This window comes from Colias croceus, chromosome 22 (genome assembly GCF_905220415.1).
Source record: "Colias croceus chromosome 22, ilColCroc2.1".
In the NCBI taxonomy this organism is placed as follows: Eukaryota; Metazoa; Arthropoda; class Insecta; order Lepidoptera; family Pieridae; genus Colias; species Colias croceus.
In genome coordinates, this window is record NC_059558.1 from 2,656,540 (window position 1) to 2,676,463 (window position 19,924).

Sequence of the window (19,924 nt, forward strand, 5' to 3'; positions counted from 1 at the left end):
GAAACTGGAAAAACTTATTTATATTTATCTTCTCATCATTAATAGAACTAAAAATTAACAAAAAACAACGTTATATTATAAACGTTATTTAATAGTTCCTAATGAATTAAATTTCTTTTTGTTTATATTATTTTCTTAACCACAGACTTACCTATTGACTCTCATTCTCAAAGATACTAGTCTCATTCTTAGAATACCCATTTTAAAATGAAAAAAAATAGCATAAAAATTTGCTAATTTGAATGAAAATTTAAATTATCAACTTGTGGTCTCAGTCAAAAATTTACAATATATTTTAAATTACATATTTTAACAAACAATTCATTGCTACGCAATGAAAAACAATGTGGACGCAATATGTTCTATTGTTATGCACTATAGGTATAGTTTGCGCCCACCGTGGACGCAAAATGGAAGTTGTGCAAATTCGGTGTAGTAATTCGCGTCCACCTTATTTTAGCTATTAATTGTAAAAGAAATAAGCTGATTCATAATCCATACTATTCCATGTTTTGTTAGCAAAGTAAAGAAACAGTTACATATTCAAAAATTCACATTTAACAATAAGATACTTACCGTCAAACGCGACGCTGCGCACTATTTTTTTCTCAAAATCCCGCGCGTTTTAGCTCTCTCGTTTAATAGCCAAAATTAAATATTTTTTTAAAATAGGATAGGCGGTGCACAGGCATATTTTGAATATGAGTGCATGTCTCTTATACATTGAGGTATTATCGGAAATTTTTCTTATTACAATTTTACAGAAAGTATACTTATTTTCGCGTATTTTCTAAAAGATATCCGCAAAATGGACGCGAATAGGCAGGTGGACGCGAACAGGCGCAATGACCCTATTGTATCTGCGTAGTATTTTCTTTTTCAGCAATAAGGGAAGGTTTAAAAAAACAATAATTTAGAGAAAATATAATTTTATTCAAAACAACCACAACATTCATTATAATATTCTTAGAAAACTAAAGCTTTTGATTTAAAACGATAACAGTCTGTCGAAATTAAAATAATAAAACTTAACATAATTAAAGCTCAAAATTCTTTTATAAAACAACATTAAGATCAAATAATACTTATTTCTTATAATAGTATCACAGTGATATATTTTAGAAATATAGGTACTTATCGAATAAGGACGAACAATATAGATTTAAAAAACAAAATATGTACTTTAAAATATATAATCATCATTGAAAATGTCCGCTACAAAAAACTTATTTTTATGAATTTTTACTTTTCTGTTGTTTTCATTATCAGCGGCATATTTTTAACATGTTAATATCTAACTACAACATAACTTTTTTATTTTTCCTTCACTTACGCTGAAAAAAATATTTTGACAATAATATGTTGGTACTTACTTAATAACAAAAAATATTTTTTTTCATTTTTTTTTGTATTAAAAAACCCATCTCAGTAAGATAAACAGATATATAATCATCAAATATATAATCATCATTGAAAATGTCCGCTACAAAAAACTTATTTTTATGAATTTTTACTTTTCTGTTGTTTTCATTATCAGCGGCATATTTTTAACATGTTAATATCTAACTACAACATAACTTTTTTATTTTTCCTTCACTTACGCTGAAAAAAATATTTTGACAATAATATGTTGGTACTTACTTAATAACAAAAAATATTTTTTTTCATTTTTTTTTGTATTAAAAAACCCATCTCAGTAAGATAAACAGATATATAATCATCAAATATATAATCATCATTGAAAATGTCCGCTACAAAAAACTTATTTTTATGAATTTTTACTTTTCTGTTGTTTTCATTATCAGCGGCATATTTTTAACATGTTAATATCTAACTACAACATAACTTTTTTATTTTTCCTTCACTTACGCTGAAAAAAATATTTTGACAATAATATGTTGGTACTTAATAACAAAAAATATTTTTTTTCATTTTTTTTTGTATTAACAAACCCATCTAAGTAAGATAAACAGATATATAATCATCACAAGCGTCCAACACAGCTTGTCGTAGAGTTTCATCTCTAGATTGTAGTGCTGCAGTATGCTTTGGTAGGAAGAGACACATTCGTGCTGAGTCTCCCCAGGAATAGTTTAGTGTACCTGGCATTGACAAAATTAAATATTAAATATAGGTATGTAAAAAACAAATATTTTTAATTTTGGAAGTAATTTTTAATAATTTAATATACAGGGTTACAGGAAAAGTCGATGTAGATCCGTTAAGGGCATGTATTACACATCATTTCTGAATGATTTCACTATGTAACCCCCCATCCTAAACTTAACCGTTTTCGAGATATTCGAGTTTTAATTTTTTTTATGAAAATGCCCAATTTTTCGGCTATACAATTGAATATTTTGAATATTTTTGACTCTTATGATTATTTTTTTTGTTTTTTTACATGAAGAATGAGATGCTTAATTACCTCAATGACTAAAATTGCACGTAAGTTAACTAAATAGGTCATTGTAGACGATCGAAACTTAAGAAAATAAGTACAAATTATAAAAAAATATTTTTCGTTTCTGGATATCTAAAAAAATTATTATGGCACTTGCTCTGCAGATGTGCTTAAAAACATCTACATTTTATCAGCTATCCAACGAGGTATAACAACCTAGGGTTGTATTTAAACTCATAGAAAAAAACATAGTTGAAAAGGTTCAGGTAGTAGGTCTAACGGGTCCCTCGGATATTGTCCTTCAAGTTAATCCGGTGCATGTGAGCGAGACAACTTTCGATTTATGCAGATGAGAGTGAGAAAAATAATGTGCAAAAACAAGTTTGGGGATACAAAATACCCATTGTTTTGTATTTGGTCGTTTGTTTGCTTGCCATCCATTTTAGTCTACTCATGCGATTCGTCCATGGTAGATGCAAATTATTGTGCTTTCGGATTCCCACACGACTTATGTGTGTAACTTAGGTGACCTACTAATGATCTCCCATTACTGCGGGACATGTGGTTTCAACATGATGGCTGCCCTGCTCATTTCAGAAGAAGCGTTAGGGAATGGTTGGACACTAACTATCCTAACAAATGGATTGGACGAGGTGGGCCTTTACCCTGGCCACCCAGATGTCTCGACCTGACCCCCATTGATTTTTATGTATGGGGGCACATGAAGAGCCTCGTTTACAGTGAGCCCAACCCCATATCGTCAGTGGAAGTTCTCAAAGAAAGTATAATTAATGCTGCTAACGACATAAGAAGAACATTAACCACATGGTGTAGTGAAAAGTGGACTACGTGAAAGAATGAGAAAATGTGTGTGAAATAGAGGTGGACACGTAGAACATGAACTATAAAATTTTATTCAAAAACATTAGGTGATTAAATGTTATTTTGAACTGATTTATTGTTTCATTTAGCTTACTACAATCACCGACGATCTGTATGCCAACTATGAGTTGAGCGTGAGTGACTTTGTATGCCACCTAGCGTTAACAACGCACCGATTACGTTATTTTCCAAACAATAGCCAGTAACTGACTAGTTACTGGACGTAAGTGACTACTTACGCTGAAGTAATAGTTGGCGTACTTACGGTCATTATTTGTACGATCGACGATGTGAACAAAAAAAATGCTATAAAACTGAATGATCTCCTAGGTCAGGATAGCGGGATATCGATGGATGCATGAAGGTTGTACCTAGCCGAGGGAGGCCTATGTTCAATAGTGGAAGCCAGTAGGCTGAAATGATGATGCTGAACTTAAGTCAAATTAATTAGATTAAATAAGGACTATTTATTCTGACTGCCATGTAGCCTTAGAAACTAAGTTTCACCTTTGAGGTTAATAAATACCCTAGAGTGTTATACCTCGTTGGATAGCTGATAAAATGTAGATGTTTTTAAGCACATCTGCAGAGCAAGTGCCATAATAATTTTTTGAGATATCCAGAAAAGAAAAATATTTTTTTATAATTTGTACTTATTTTTCTTAAGTTTCGATCGTCTACAATGACCTATTTAGTTAACTTACGTGCAATTTTAGTCATTGAGGTAATTAAGCATCTCATTCTTCATGTAAAAAACAAAAAAAAATATTCATAAGAGTCAAAAATATTCAAAATATTCAATTGAATAGCCGTAAAATTGGGCATTTTCATAAAAAAAATTAAAACTCGAATATCTCGAAAACGGTTAAGTTTAGGATGGGGGGTTACATAGTGAAATCATTCAGAAATGATGTGTACTATATGCCCTTAACGGATCTACATCGACTTTCCCTGTAACCCTGTATTGTCTTATGTCAGCGGTGTAGTTGAAAGCTTACTAAATGGCACTGTTTAATTAATTGCTTGAATAATATTCAGTCATTTAATTAAAGAACTAGTAAATGGATTGGTATAGTATTTTTCAAAGACCCGCTTGCCTAGACAAGTAATTCAAATTTCAGATACCATTTACCACTTATCGGTGAAATCTACACGATTAGGACCATATATTTATTAAAATAAAAATTTAATTTATATTTAAGCCATTTATAAACATTTTACATAATATTTCAAAACGAAGCAGGTGTACATCCTTACCATAGTACTTGAGCGGCCACTGGTGCGGCGTATGTGAGCGCGTCAACAAACAGGATGGGGTAGCGCCCGGGGTCAATACCCTCGCCGGCCACCATGGGCAGGAACCTAACTTGTGCCATACTACATCATCATAACTGGAAGATATTCATGTATATTAATTTTAATTAGATATACTTATATTTTAGTCTTAGTTTTATAAGCAAAAGTTATCTTTAAGACTGGGTCGGTTTCTAAATTGAGTATTTGGCCACTCAAACTATACTTAAACGCTATTTAAATATTTTCTTGTATGTGAAATAAGTTTTCTTTAAGAATAAGAAATAAGCCGAAAATAGTCGTTTTTCATATTAGGAATATAATTTTTAACGGATTTAAAATACCATTAAATCAGTTTAAAATTCTTCAATAAATCTACTGTCTTCCGCTACATTCCTTATACTATTCAAAATATTGTCTTCATTTAAAAATTAAAACGCGTTTTAAACCCGTTAAAAATTTAGTTTCTCAACTCACCCAACTTTAGGTCCCCACATGCAACTAGGACATATCTCCAGGTTTTCCTTGTCTTTTTGTATGGAACAAATTGTTCTAGTGCTAGATAGAATCTTCTCAACTAATGTTACTGGCTTTTTCTCCTTTTTGGGAGGATTTTTTCGGTCTGAAAACAAATATATGATTTTTCTGATATCATATTTTAAGAAGTAGGTAATCAATAATCATTATTAATATAATTTATTAATGTTTAAATGTAGTTATTGATAAAGTAAAAAAGTAAAAAAAAAAAAAACACTACACATACACATACATAAATAAGTATAAATAAGTAGTAACTTTGAATTATGAAATAAGTCACTCATATATTTTGTCCTTAAACTCAATAAAACTTTCATAAAAATTTCTATTAACTATTATATTTATAATTTTAGTTTTATAGCATTCAAATGCTTTATAAATATAAAAATAGACATTATAATTAACTCACGTATAATAGATACCAGCCACTCCCGTCTACACACAGTATGGAAGGACGCAGGACAGTTCACACATTCTCGCAGTCTGTCAGTTTCTCCGCACACTAGACACCAGGTTGTATGCACTGTGACTGGCAGGTTACTTGCTGAACGCTATAAAACATGTTATAATTATTATTAAACTAGCTTACCGCCCGCGGCTTCGCCCGCTTTGTCTTAAACCTAATAAATTATATACTAAAACCTTCCTCTTGAATCACTCTATCTATTTAAAAAAAACCGCATCAAAATCCGTTGCGTAGTTTTAAAAGATTTAAGCATACAAAGGGACATAGGGAAATAGGGACAGAGAAAGTGACTTTGTTTTATACTATGTAGTGATAATATTGAAAACCTGAATAATATAGATAAAAAAAATGCTTAAACCCTTGATAAGTGTTCAAAGTTTGAATTAAATCTGTCCAATTAAAGTGGGTCAAAATCGAGTCTAAATGAGTCAATTAGATACGAACATACATGTGAAGCTAATAAACAAGGTAAAAGTGTCTTGAAAAATTAAGCTCTGTCATTATATATAAGATTTTTGAACAGCTGCAAAAAATATTTTAAATATGTAGGTATTATTAATTTACTTACACTATCAGATACTTCCTTATCAACCTGTTTATACACATGATTATATCTCCAGCATTGATGCAAATAATTTTCTATTTCCTTCTCCGATACAATATTCTTAATAACAGTCTCAAATTTATCCTCCGTGCTTGCGTCTACATTTTGCAAGTAATCCAGGGTGTCATCATTAGTGTTTATTAGAGCGAAATAATACTCATCAAATAGCTGCTCCTTACCACGTCTCACAAACTCTTTGAAGGCATTTTCATATTTACTCTGAAAAATATAAGTGATATTATAATTTAATTAAGATTTTATTGTGTAAAAATATAATTTTGGAAGTAGCTATAATTCTCAAAAATTATGAGTAATATCATGGACCCAATATACTATATTGGTCCATGGTAATATTAAGTACATATCTCTATATTTCATATATTTATTATTTAAGTATTTATCAGTAATAAAATAACTTGGCTCATCATTTGCAGTGTAAAAATTTCATTATGATTTGTTAATATAAATAAATTATTAATTATTAATAGATTTCATACCTGTTTTAATGGCATTTGTCGGATCTCATAAGAAACGTTGAGGTCAGGCTCCTTAGATTTGGATGGTTTCACATTCAATGGTAGAGTGTGATCTTCTTTTAATTTCCTCTGTAAAAGAATATTTTTTTTTAAATAGGTAAGTATTATCACTAGGATTATTACTATAAATTACACACTACACAAAAGTTAATGCCTTCTCCACACTACTCGCGAAGTTGAACGAGGTTAGACGAATAGAATAGTGTAGAGAGGCACTTCGGCTAACTTCGTCCAACTTTACCTCGCCTCGGCTGACTTCCGTTTGTTGTCGGTTTTTGCGCCCGAGTCAAAGGGCACGAAGTAACCTGAAGTTCGTTCTGAATATGAACGTATGCGTTCCTCGCGAAGTTGAACGAGTGTGTAGTGTAGCACCGCGGACTTCAGTCAACTTCGGCCGAGTACTTCGCCGAGGAACTTCGCGAGTAGTGTGGAGGAGGCATAAGAATTTAATTTAATTTAAATGCAGACCTATTCAAAAGTCAAAACCTCTTTAAATTCTAAATTAATAGAATTTACAACATAAACCTTAGCAACTGTAGGTACAAGGACACAACAAATAAAATATTCCTAGCAATGTTGATTATATTAACAAATGTTTAACATTTTTACTTTTATGTATTGAAATTCCTAAAAGTTTATATACTGGCTTCAGCCTCTCGACTACGCTCGCGCATTATTTATATGGAGGACAACGAACATACTCATGATTATAATAAGTATAATAATTGGTTTTATATATTAATAAGTACCTAAATTAACTTTTTACCTTTCTTGGTGGAGCTGCTGGTTTTTCCTGTGGTTTCTTAGGTTCCAATCTATTCGATCCGTAGAAAGGTCTGGAACGCTGAGCAAGGAACATGCCTGTGTATGGAAGCCATAGCCTCTGTTTTGTTCTTATAATTTCCACGTAGTAACATAATTCTTTTGTTATCTTTATCCCATCACCATCCGGGGATATACCTAGAACTGTCATTTGCAATGATTATGAGTCTGATTATAAAATAAACAAAAATAAATAACTTTTTGATAGTCGAGCAAAATGAAATACATTCAGCTTAGTTAATTCTTTTGTTAACTGTCTTAAAAGACAAAATAAATTAATACAATGTAAACAAAACACAACCTTTTTCGTCATAAAATAAACCTTCTTCATTTTTAACAACTTGAACCTTAGCATATAACTTCTTGCATATTCTTCCAAGTGCAATATCGCCTAATTTCCAGTTGTAAATAGGATTCATTGTGTATTAAAATAAATATTAATTAATAATAAAACAGTATGTTGCAGAACGTATGCCATCTAAAAAATCAAAATATTACCTACAGATGATAAATGATTTTCGTGAGAAGAAAAGGGAAATAGTTAAATGTTTACCGACAGGAAAACTTGTCTCGTTTCCGTCGACAATTCAATATTATTTTTGTACCTATAAACATATTAATTTAATATTATAGGTACCTATAGTAATAATTATTACTCAAAAAAGTCTAAGTAATAACCATTGATTTAAAGCATAAAGAAAAGCGATTATTAAACTTATTTCCGACAAATTGTATAGAATGGAGTACTAATTTGATCATTTGATCACTACTTTGAGAATCAAACTCGAATCAAAGCATGTTCATACAATGTTCATATATTATTATATAAGAAGTTCTTGTAAAGGTTTATAAACAGGAATATTGATAAATAATTGTGTTTTATTTTTATTATTTTATAACATTCCAAACGTATTATGTTCTTTTAAAATAAAGAGAGCCTGCTGGAAAATTTTCCCCTTAACATATTAAGGCGGGAATTTCAATTTTATAGAATTACGATTGATATGCTATTGTTAATATTCTATGAATTCCTACTATTATTACATAATATTTTTTGAAAAATGTATAAAATGTAGTAATACTAAAACGTGCCATAGAAAAATTCTTTTGGAAAATATACAACATTCCTTTAAATTGGCTTTCTATATAAATTCACGTTATTTCCACTGTAAGTTATCAATTAACAAACGCGTTAATAAAACATTATTATAATGAGTAAGATTATCTTTTTCTTGTTGGGACTGACGATTTGTTCAGTCGCGATCTGTAAGGAGGTAGGATTTAAGCATGATGTAGAGGAATCTGTAGAAGACGATGGAAAAGTAATGTGCATTGTGACTGCCGTTTTGAATTTCTTGTCGTGCCTCAAAAAGTACATTCCCTCGGACTCCAACCCGGAGGCGGAAGGCAATCTTCGCGGTACGTGTATCCAACAATTCGTGCAAGATATAAAAGGCTGTAAAAATTCATAATGGTGAAATGGTATGTTTTTGTTTAAAAGAAAATCGGTTTGTGTAGACTTTATTTAGTGAGACAGCTAGCACCTACCTACTTTGGTTGGACTAAATAATATATTATAGTTAGTCTGGTTTCATTTTTTCACTCATTAAACGTTCTTAATTATTTTTTATATATATAGTACTATAAAATCCTTCGTCGCGCCCGTAAACTCAAAAACTATTAAACAGATTTTCATTCTGTTTTTACCGTAAATAGATAGTGTACCTAGTTCTTGACGATGGACTTAAATTTAATAAAAGGTTTATTATTATCAATTTTTGCTCACTAACTTTATCTTTCAATGTAATATTAGAAATGAGAATTAATTATGAATAGGTAGATGAACATTATTAAATTAGGTATTAAATAATGTATTTGTAATGTTATTTTTCTTTTCAGATATGAAGGCAACTCTCCTGAAACTGGCGAATTGATTTAAATATCCGTTATAATAAATATGAAGCATTATTATTTGTGTTTCTTTTCGCATTCATCCTACGCATTTTTTTTACATCTGTAGTATTTACCCAAATCTTTATAATTGAACATTTTTTTTGAAATATTTGATTTAAAACATTTTCTTCTTTCCAAATTCCATAACTTTATTACAAAAATCTATGTGTTTGGAATTCAAAGATTACAATACATAATAACGCCATCTATTGTCGAATAGCATTACTACTATTTTTATAAACAAACAACAGTCGCACGCCATCTAGTGTTGAGAAGCAGATTTCAGTATTGAATATCAGTCAACAGATGGCGCTAAAAGCCTTAACTTCTAATAATGCTTTTGCTATAAATTCTGTTACAATGAAAGCCATTCACAATGCAATTTTTTTTTATTTAATGCAGTGATTTTAAAAATATAATAGGTACTATGTGAATACTGTATGGTATTTAAATTAAATAGCGCCGCTTAAAAAATTAAGATTATTAAATATTTTAACTACCGCAAATAATTTAACTAATAATTTAATTTAAAAATATAAATATTTAAATCTAAATTTAAAGCTTTACTAGGTACAAGAAATGTCTTATAAAATTAAGGTGTTTTTCTTTTTATATTCCAATTATCATAAAACTTAAAATTTAACAATTAAAATAACTTCCAAACACTTAATCTCCAAGATAAAAACATACGCAGTATATCAATGACATAGCCAAAAGCGGTACAATATATAAGAAATAAGATGCTGTGCTCTGATTGGCTGATCTTGTGAGAGGGCGTGGCATTACGCACAGCTTCCAATGGTACATCGATACCTAGGGACCAGATTTAGTTGGGGTTATCTACGTAATAGTAGGTACATTACATACTCTGTGCTCAATAGATGTTTAGATTGCGCGGGAATGTCATTTGTTATCTGTGACAGTTTGTACCTACTTGGCGGGAAATCTGATTTTAATGATAATCTTAAATCTTAGTGATTTTATATTGAACATACGACATATTGTTTAAAATATACTAAGCATACCTAATGCCCATAAGATTTTTATCTATACGTACTTTCGTTAAAATATTATTATTTCATTCGTCTGAACAAATTATTACAACAATAATAATATCTAGATATATACATTATACATCGTTATTAGTCTAAAGATAAAACCATAAGTTGCACTTGCACCCCGTGCATCAACATTAGGTAGATATAATTTAAAAATTAAAATATATTTATAAAAATCATTCTCTATAAGTTTATCAGAACACGAACTGGGAAAAATACTCCATTTTTCATACACCTAAGTAATTAGATAGAGCATTTGCCGGACCAACTACCTAGTTATTTTACATTTTGAGTTCTTTTTATATTTACCTATCGAACCTTTTTTAGTCTGTTTTACGGACAGACAGGAAGAAATTACCTACCACCAGGACTGTCCGACTGATTGACCCGTTTACATATACTTACCTATTATGAAATCGCATACATTCGTATTTCATACCTTTTTAGTCTCTTTTAATTCGGACAGACAGGAAGAAATTACCACTAGGACTGCCCGACTGGTTGACCCGTTTACATATTATAATATTATGAAATCGCATACCTACATTAGTATTTCATATTATATGTAAGTAAGTACAAACTAGCTGCGTCTCGCGGTTTCACCCGCGTATACCTATGAGTTGTTCCTTGTCGTAATGTGTCTGTGTGTTCAGGATAGAAAGTAGACTAAGCCTTATAACATCATCTATCTGTCAGTGTATCAGTATCGTCAAAATCGGTCCAGCCGTTTTAAAGATTAGCCGGAAAAAACAAACAAAAAAGGGTAAAAAATGCTATTTTGGTAGTTACTTATATTATGGTAAATAGTACTTAATTTAATATGAATTTAGTTAAAAGTGGTTATTAAATACTAGCTTTCCAACCGCGGCGTCGCGTCGCCCGCACAGTCAAAGAAAAACCCGCATAGTTCCTGTTCCCGTGGGATTTCCGGGATAAAACCTATCCTATGTCCTTTCTCGGGTATCAAAATATCTCTATACCAAATTTCATGTAAAATTGGTTCAGTAGTTAAGGCGTGATTGAGTAACAGACAGACAGACAGAGTTACTTTCGCATTTATAATATTAGTATGGATTACAAACGGACACACCAATTTTATTATTGATATAGATATTGCGAACAACTCGCAAGGTGCGTCCTTATTTATTGTAAATAGTGAAAGTAAAAAGCAGATGTGGCGGTTAATTTATGGCTTTCACAGCACATTGGCATTATTTGATAGTTATGAAGATTCGCTTGTGACCGATTTGTTAAAAGGACGATTGGAGTGGAGGAGTGACGATTTATCAGACGAATTTTTTATCCAAACAGTATGTAGGTAGGTACCTTTTCGCAAGATCTTTTTTAATTAACAAAATATATTTTATAATTTCAAGTTGTGCTTTCGTCCCTTTTAATATATTTCTTTATTATAATATTATTGATTTAAAAATTATTAAGTGAAACGGTAATCTGTAAAGTCGTGTCTAGTCTAGCCTTAGTCTAGCTTTACATTCGACAAAATGTAGGTATAAAAGAAGCCTATTGAACCATATATTATTTTTGTTTGCAGATTTCATATTTTGTCTCAATATATTTAATGAACATAATATTTAAAAAAAAACATTAATAAAATATTTAACAACCTAAACCTTACTATAATCCATACGCCATTATAAATGCGAAAGTAACTCTGTCTGTCTGTCTGTTACTCAATCACGCCTTAACTACTGAACCAATTTGCATGAAATTTGGTATAGAGATATTTTGATACCCGAGAAAGGACATAGGATAGGTTTTATCCCGGAAATTCTACGGGAACGGGAACTATGCGAGTTTTTCTTTGACTGCGCGGGCGATGCCGCGGGTGGAAAGCTAGTTATATACTTATTATAAACGCGAACGCGTTTTGAAAGTAAGGTTTGTGCAAGAAATTTAAAAGATAGAGTATAGCCGCGGACTCGTGTACTTATACCTATATAATATTTTTTCGTAGCTACTGTTATTAAAAGTACCTAACTCAATACATTTCAAAAATAAAATACATTGCCATAATAATTTTTATATCCTTTCCAACAAAATCAAGAAAAGTAGCTTAACTTCTTACATTAATCGAGAAAAAAAAATATTTTCTATCGTTTCGCTTAATTCAAAATGACCCGAGTCAGATCCGTTTTCTATTGAGAGTAGAGACAATTGGTTTTTTAAGTTTTTTGTTGTATAGCGCGTGCCGTTAGCGATCTTCCTGTACAGGTGAATGGAGAAGTAAAAAACATTTTGTAGAAGCTTGTCATTTTGGTTTTAATAGATAAAAATGAGAACTAACCCTTTAGTGTACGCACACAGAAAAACAATAGAAGAACTTTAAACTATACGGAAAAGGAACCAACTTTAGGCGAAATTATAAAGCAGAAAATACCTTTAACATATTGCAATATATTAATATTATTATAATACATAGTACCTAGGTATCTATCTCTGTCCAAAATTTCAGAAATATATATCATACATTATCAGCAATTTGTTACTTAATAATAATTTTCAACTATAACAATTGAAGGATATTGCCATATTGAACAACTGTATTAAATAGTTAGTTAATAGGTAGTTGGATTAGATTTTCTTCCTTCAATCTTCAACGGAGCAACGTCTTCATTTTTTTATAATTATTACTGATTTTTTAAGGCTTAAGCGAAAGTAATTATTTTATTAAAAATCGATAACAAATTTTCTACAGAACTGTACACTGCACCTCTATTGTCAGCATCTGTCGTATTCTTTTTGGTAGTTCCGTCTTTTTTTTTGCTTTTTGTCGGTCTAGTTATGTCTTTATTAAATGTTGTATTATTTTTAAAACTATAGTGTAATGGACCTTTGATAGATCCCTGTGGAACTCCGTAGTAAATATGATAATCACTGCATAGTATAAAACAAAGTCGCTTTCTCAGTCCTTATATCCTTATATATGTACCTATACTCAAATCTTTAAAACTACACAACTGATTTTGATGCAGTTTTTTAATAGGGTGATTCTCGAGGAAGGTTTTTATACATAATTTATTAGGTTTTAGACAAAGCGGGCGAAGCCGCGGGCGGATAGCTATACTATAACACTGCAATCTGATTAGATATGGACTTTATTCTATGATAACTTCCAGAAATTTTGTTTTTGATCTCCAAAGGGGTTATCCCTTAATGAAGAAAGATGATTATTTACCAGATCTTATATTAGATATTTATTAATGATTGTGGGTACAAATAGTTTGTCTACTTTACTCATACGTAATTAATCTTCTTAGACCTTGATAATTCTTATTTTTGTAAATGGGATAAATATTATACCTCATAAAAGGCCTGTGGCATGTAAATAAAAATTGCTAATGTTCGTATTGTTTTTGGTGATAAAGGAGTCCATACTGAAAACCTCTCTTTTTCGAGGAAACTATAGTAGTTCAGGATACATCGCCCATTTTTGCAAGTGACTACCTACTATCAAGCTAATTTTCCGTTTGTAGCTTTATTTTGATGAGACGCCCAATAATTTCGTGTACGAAAGTCTCGATTGTGGTAGCTAACAGAGATAACAAGGATAAAAAATTTTGATTTGATGGTTCTCAAATATTTATTACTAACTGAATGAATTTTTTTTTGTTCAATCTCAAGATAATTACCTAAATTATTCGAAAAAATATTTGTCCTACAAAATCTATGGTTTGTTCAAAGAGTCCCCCTTTCCAAAGTGTATCGATAACGAGGTCATCATAAATGACTAACAAGCTGATTTTTTTGTTTTCACTTAGTTAATGTTTATATAATTCAACAGACATATTGTCCTACAAATTGTTTAATAAATATTTGATAACCATGAAATCAAAAAATTTTATCCTGTTAGCTACCACAATCGAGAGTTTCGTACACGAAATTATTCGTTGTCTCATCAAAATTAAGCTACAAACGGAAAATCAGCTTGATAGTAGTCACTTGCAAAAATGGGCGATGTATCCTGAACTAAAGTACGGTCTAATAAAAAATAAAAATTCAGTATAAGATATTTAATCTTTACTTTTTAAAGTTTCTTTATATGTATTATTATCATTTATTAGAAATTGACATTGAATATCATTGGAATTTAGTTAATAGATACGATTAGCATGTATTTAATGAAATGTTTATTATGTAATAAGCATTATGTAACGGGCAATCGAGCGAGTGATATTGGCACGAGATGCTCAACGATCAAGATTACACGGTCAATGTCTTAATGAGTCATGCGGTCGCGAGCTATAAGCGAATAGCGGTAAGATAATAATATATGATGTAGGTAATTACCTATTATTATTTTACATAAGCTTAAGCTTTGGTAGTATTTTAAAGGTTTTGTATGTAAAGTCAAATTTCTTGATAAGTATTATATGTATTTTTTTAATTCAATAGTATGTTTAGGATTTTTATAGCTGCAATTATAATTTCATTATACCCTAAGTATAGGTCTCTTCGTCAGGCGAAGTTAAAAGTAACATAATCCTGAATACTGCAGTATTGGAAGTTGAAGTAAAAATCGATCTTAATTATTGTTTAAATAGGTAAGCATGAGAAATTTTAAAAGTATATTTGAATGAAATTTGTTACCATAATTAAAGTTTAAAATGTGAATATAAATCACTACCTAATACCTATATCATATGATAACCATATTATATAATTTTCAAAATAATCTTGATATTCGCACGCTCGCCGCTTATAGCTTACACAATCGAATGTAGAGAGCTGGATAACACGCGCGTCAGTGAGATGCGCAGCTGACTTGCTGACCGAGCGGGTAGCGCGACGGGTTGGTCTTGATACTTTATACTTAAAAATATTGCATAAAATATAAAATGATTATAATTATTTTACTTTTATTTTAAATATTTAAATGTCCAATTTTTAGGGTATTATAAAAATGTTGATTGATGACTCTATAGCTGCTAGCTCTTTTCTCTATATCCGGATAATTCATTACCTAATTTAGCACAAACTAACATAACAATAAAAGCTTTCGAATATTTCACTAAAACTAAGTATATATAGCAGGTTTACTGCTGAAATAATTTTGAAAAACGGTTATTTCTTCAGATTTCTGATTTAGCTTTATAGTTTTTGTTTATCATTAGGTTCACAAATAAAAGATTGTGTGGATTATTTATTTTTAGTTTGGTTTCAATTACACACCATAACCATTCAATTATGTTATGACATTATCTTAAAAAAGTATGGAAATGAAACTAATAAGAAGTTTTTTAACTAGACCTTTTGTAAGTTATTGGAATAGAAATTCGTTTATATTTAATTCAGAATGTATCTGAAACAGTACAAAAATAATTAACCATTAAATTTATAACAGTCTGATAGATATAACATCTATGTCAATATGTTTTACAACAGAATATATGTATAAATATAGATTTATGATTTTACTCACTGGACAATTTCCTGTATGAAAACAAAAAGTTAAAAACGTTCACATTTTATTCACAATGTAAATTCTATTGTAACTAACAAATTATCCAACTAGATTAATCCTATAAGCAAACTTTCCTCATAAGACTAAAGTATCAAAACCGTTCATACAAGATCTGCGCACGCGCCTCGGCAGATGTACGCAGCATCTGTCGCACACACACGCACGCACACACACACGCACACAACAACCTGCAACAGCTGATCGCTACCTGCTTTCTTTTTTTTAAATTTCTCGAACAACGGATTTCGATTAAACAGTTTTTTAGATCGTTTTAACAGATACTGTTGAACTTTAGAATTTATAGAATTCGCATGGTTTCTGTTTGTGTTTAATTGGAGATATTTTTTATATTCACTTGTTGAATTATTAGTCTTCTGTATTTTGTTACACTAAATAATATCATAGTATTTTTAACCAAGAATATATTTGACTAAGTAGCTTAGATAGCAAATCAATACATTACTATATAAGACACTTTTCATACAATTTCTGCAAAGTACCTACACATTCATTAAATTTTATATCTCTATTAGTCATAATTATCAGTCTATATGTGCTATTATTCCATTTTGTGAATAAATTACGACTGATATTTGTTTTTATATCTTTTAAGTGTTTTCTGAAATAAAGAATTCCTTCTTCATTACGTTTTTTTTAAATTACAATTATTATTTTTTACTTTTTGATGTAGAAATTGCATTAATTTTTCCTATTATCCCAACTTTTATAATAACTATTATGTCCTTATACCTCTGTGTATAATAACCACAAAATCATCATTTATCATCTGGGATTTTGGCACGTTTTTAGGTTAGCTTTTCGCGCGTATTCCTTTTTGAGATTACGTGACGTATGTCATTGAAACCGGCCTTCGAAATTGCTAACAAGGGCAATATTGGAGTTACGAGGTTAATCTCACCAGCTGTAAAACCATCTGCGTTATAATTAAAATAATATATTTCCAATCGAATCGTCGAATCTGTGTTAATCAATGTATGACTGAATCGATGTCATTTGCATTTATGAATTTTTTGATAGTCTGTAGTTTCATTTCGTGCCTATTAATTATTTTAAATTGTGTATTGTATATTCTTATCAGTAAGTGAAATAAGAATAATTGCTTATTTCTATCTGTCTAGTGAATACGAAATGGATACACGAATTTATGAGAATTTTATAAATGTACATATTAATTACTCAACATAGCAATTAATCGTTTTGATTAGCATTTTGTTTGCCAAATACGTTTGACTTTTTTTTATAATAAATAATTCACGTAACTATTTACCTATCTATTAGAAAAACAATGTTAACTAACAGTAAATTCGGTAACTACAATTTTACCGGTAAAGTTGGGTAAAGTCATTATAGTAGAGAGAATAATTGTAGAGATGATTTACTTATCTGAGATTAAAATTTATTATAAAACATAAATTCTACTTCGAATCTTTAATGTAGCGTTAAATCATTCGAATCAGACATAATAAATAGTATAAATTATCTAAAAAATATAATTTGCTAAAACGTTTTAAATACATCGCGAATGAACAACATATTTCCGTGCAATGTTATTTCGCACATGGCAAAGATAAACAGTTTTTTAACTTTTTTACATCTAAGGTCGATGCTCGGAAAATCCCTTGGCAGGTGTGAAGCAGCTGTGATACCTCTGAGAGGGGTGATCCATAGATACTAGATAATTTATCTATGCCGTTCGTAGGTGTAGGGCTCTATAATTGTCTTTGGTTCGTTTTTTGACGTTTCAAATGAGAATGTAGTTCCTCTTTAATTGTTTATGATGTTGTACGCTCCTTTTTTGATATTTAACTCGTTTAATGATGGTAATCTATATAAAGAATTCTATTTGTAGATTCGTAGAATCAAACACGTGTGCGGAATTACTTCGCATAGAATGTGTTTATTTCTTTATTATTAAGTTTGAGGATTAAAGACTTGAAGTAATTAGCTAGAAAACGATGGGACGTGGGATTATTTTGTATTTAAAGGAATTGTATAATTAAAATTATTAATTTTAATGATGCATACGAATGTTACGTATGACGTTGATCTTTTGAAAATAAATTGTAAAGTACAGTTAGATCTATTTGATTCCAGTATATATTTCAAGTATCAAATCAAATCAATATTTTGTCGGTATGTAAATAAATATAGATCCAAATAATTTACATATTATATGTATATTAAAAATGATGTCTAGCCTAGGCCAATAGTCTGGAATTCAAGTTTAAACGTAGACCCAATGACCTATTATACTAGTAGACGCGGCATACGCCAACATCATTGCACTAAAAAACAGCGTAATTAATACATACCTACTTACTAACGCATTATCACCAATACAGTTGTTCTCTCTTTCACTCTCACGCACGAGACATAATACATGTCTCACTCATGTACTTCGTAATAACAACTGCCGATTAAAATATAAAAAGAACGTCCAGCCATGACGCGGAATGGTGCGTGACTAAGTGAAACTCGGGCACTTAGCTGAGTTTTTTCTTGCCAAAATAGAGAGCGGGTAACGTATCTAGCTTTTTTATATATCATAGCGTAGACCAGTGATTATAATGACTGTACGTCACAGACCAGACTATCTTTTTATTATGGCTCTATACTTAGATTACAAAATAAAAGACAGATGGAGCGTTGCCGAACTAAAACGAATAATTTATCGTCATTTTCAATAAAGCTATGTGTGCTGTCATTTCACCGCTGCACTGTACGTACACGGTGCTTCTGTGTGCGTGTAATGTTGCCAGATATTGAAAAATTTCCCAAATTTTTCCCCGACTACGGAAAAAAGAGGGTTATGTTTTTCGAGTTTATGTATGTATGTATAATATTTCTTTGACACGCCCTGCAGTATAAACCGTTGGACCGATTTTGAGTGGTGAGGTTTCATTGCAATGATCTGAATTATTATGTTAGTGGCGGTAGTGACGTAGGCTATATACATAAATGAGAAGTCAAGTTTTAATTTTTATTTAAATTCTTTTATTACATAAAGTACCTGCCTACTAAAGTTATATATGGACAAAATAATTGTATTCAATTTTTTATTAAATAAATTACATAAAAAAAGTTTCAATATTAACTATAATAATTATATTATTTTTTATTTTTCATAATATATGAATACGAATAGCGGTAGTTTTTAGTCGAGAATACGGGACATTTTATTTTCATCATATCCATCATGGATTCACATAAATTAAATCGCTAGCGAAAACGACTATGACGTTTTTAAGCTTTATAAAAGTAACAAAATAATGTATTATGCTTATTAAAATAATCTAATAATTATCATGAACCTTTAGTGCACTATACAAATAATCACATTCACGATCGAAAAATCCAACAGCATTACCCTGAAGATCTTTTAACCATTTTACCGTTTTACCAATAAAAATGGCAAATTCATTTTCAAAATACTGGCAACATACGTTGAAGTTTTGTATTCCTTCATATCTGTAAAATTATTATTCGTATTAAAGAAATAAATCAGCCAAATAATCTACAGAAAACCTGTGAAACGATGTTTTATCTTTTTTTTTGTTTTCGGGAACAAATTTTACAGCGTTTTATTATCACAAGACGGCATTTTTTTACTAAAATTGCAAACCCTTTTTGACGTATTGCATGACACTATATGCGCTATAGCACTGGTGCAGCGACGTATTTGTTTTTGATTTCGTATTTTCTTTGACAAGGGCGACGGGCGGTTGTCATGCTCCATCTGTACTTTATTTTGTAATCTAAGGCTCTATAATTGAAAAAATATTGTTTGATTAACGTTGGTTTTACCGCCTTGATCCTGTTCCTATCGCAGAGCATATACTTAAAGTTAGTTATTAGGACTTAGTTTT

General features: G+C 30.4%; 1 protein-coding gene and 1 long non-coding RNA gene across 2 annotated transcripts; one reads left to right on the plus strand and one right to left on the minus strand.

Annotated features, from left to right (window-relative positions):
- Nucleotides 1–1,731: 1,731 nt before the first annotated feature.
- Nucleotides 1,732–7,984, minus strand: LOC123701927. Its single transcript, XM_045649550.1, has 8 exons — nucleotides 7,846–7,984; nucleotides 7,489–7,688; nucleotides 6,684–6,791; nucleotides 6,151–6,405; nucleotides 5,526–5,667; nucleotides 5,057–5,201; nucleotides 4,544–4,677; nucleotides 1,732–2,102 (listed from the first exon to the last, which is right to left on the minus strand). The coding sequence occupies exons 1-8, from the start codon at nucleotides 7,961–7,963 to the stop codon at nucleotides 1,957–1,959; spliced, it is 1,248 nt and encodes a 415-aa protein (XP_045505506.1). The 5' UTR covers nucleotides 7,964–7,984; the 3' UTR covers nucleotides 1,732–1,956.
- Nucleotides 7,985–8,589: 605 nt separating this feature from the next.
- On the plus strand, nucleotides 8,590–9,512 carry LOC123701941. Its single transcript, XR_006752797.1, has 2 exons — nucleotides 8,590–9,026; nucleotides 9,444–9,512. It is a non-coding gene; the product is annotated as an uncharacterized LOC123701941 (long non-coding RNA).
- The last annotated feature ends 10,412 nt before the right edge of the window (nucleotides 9,513–19,924 follow it).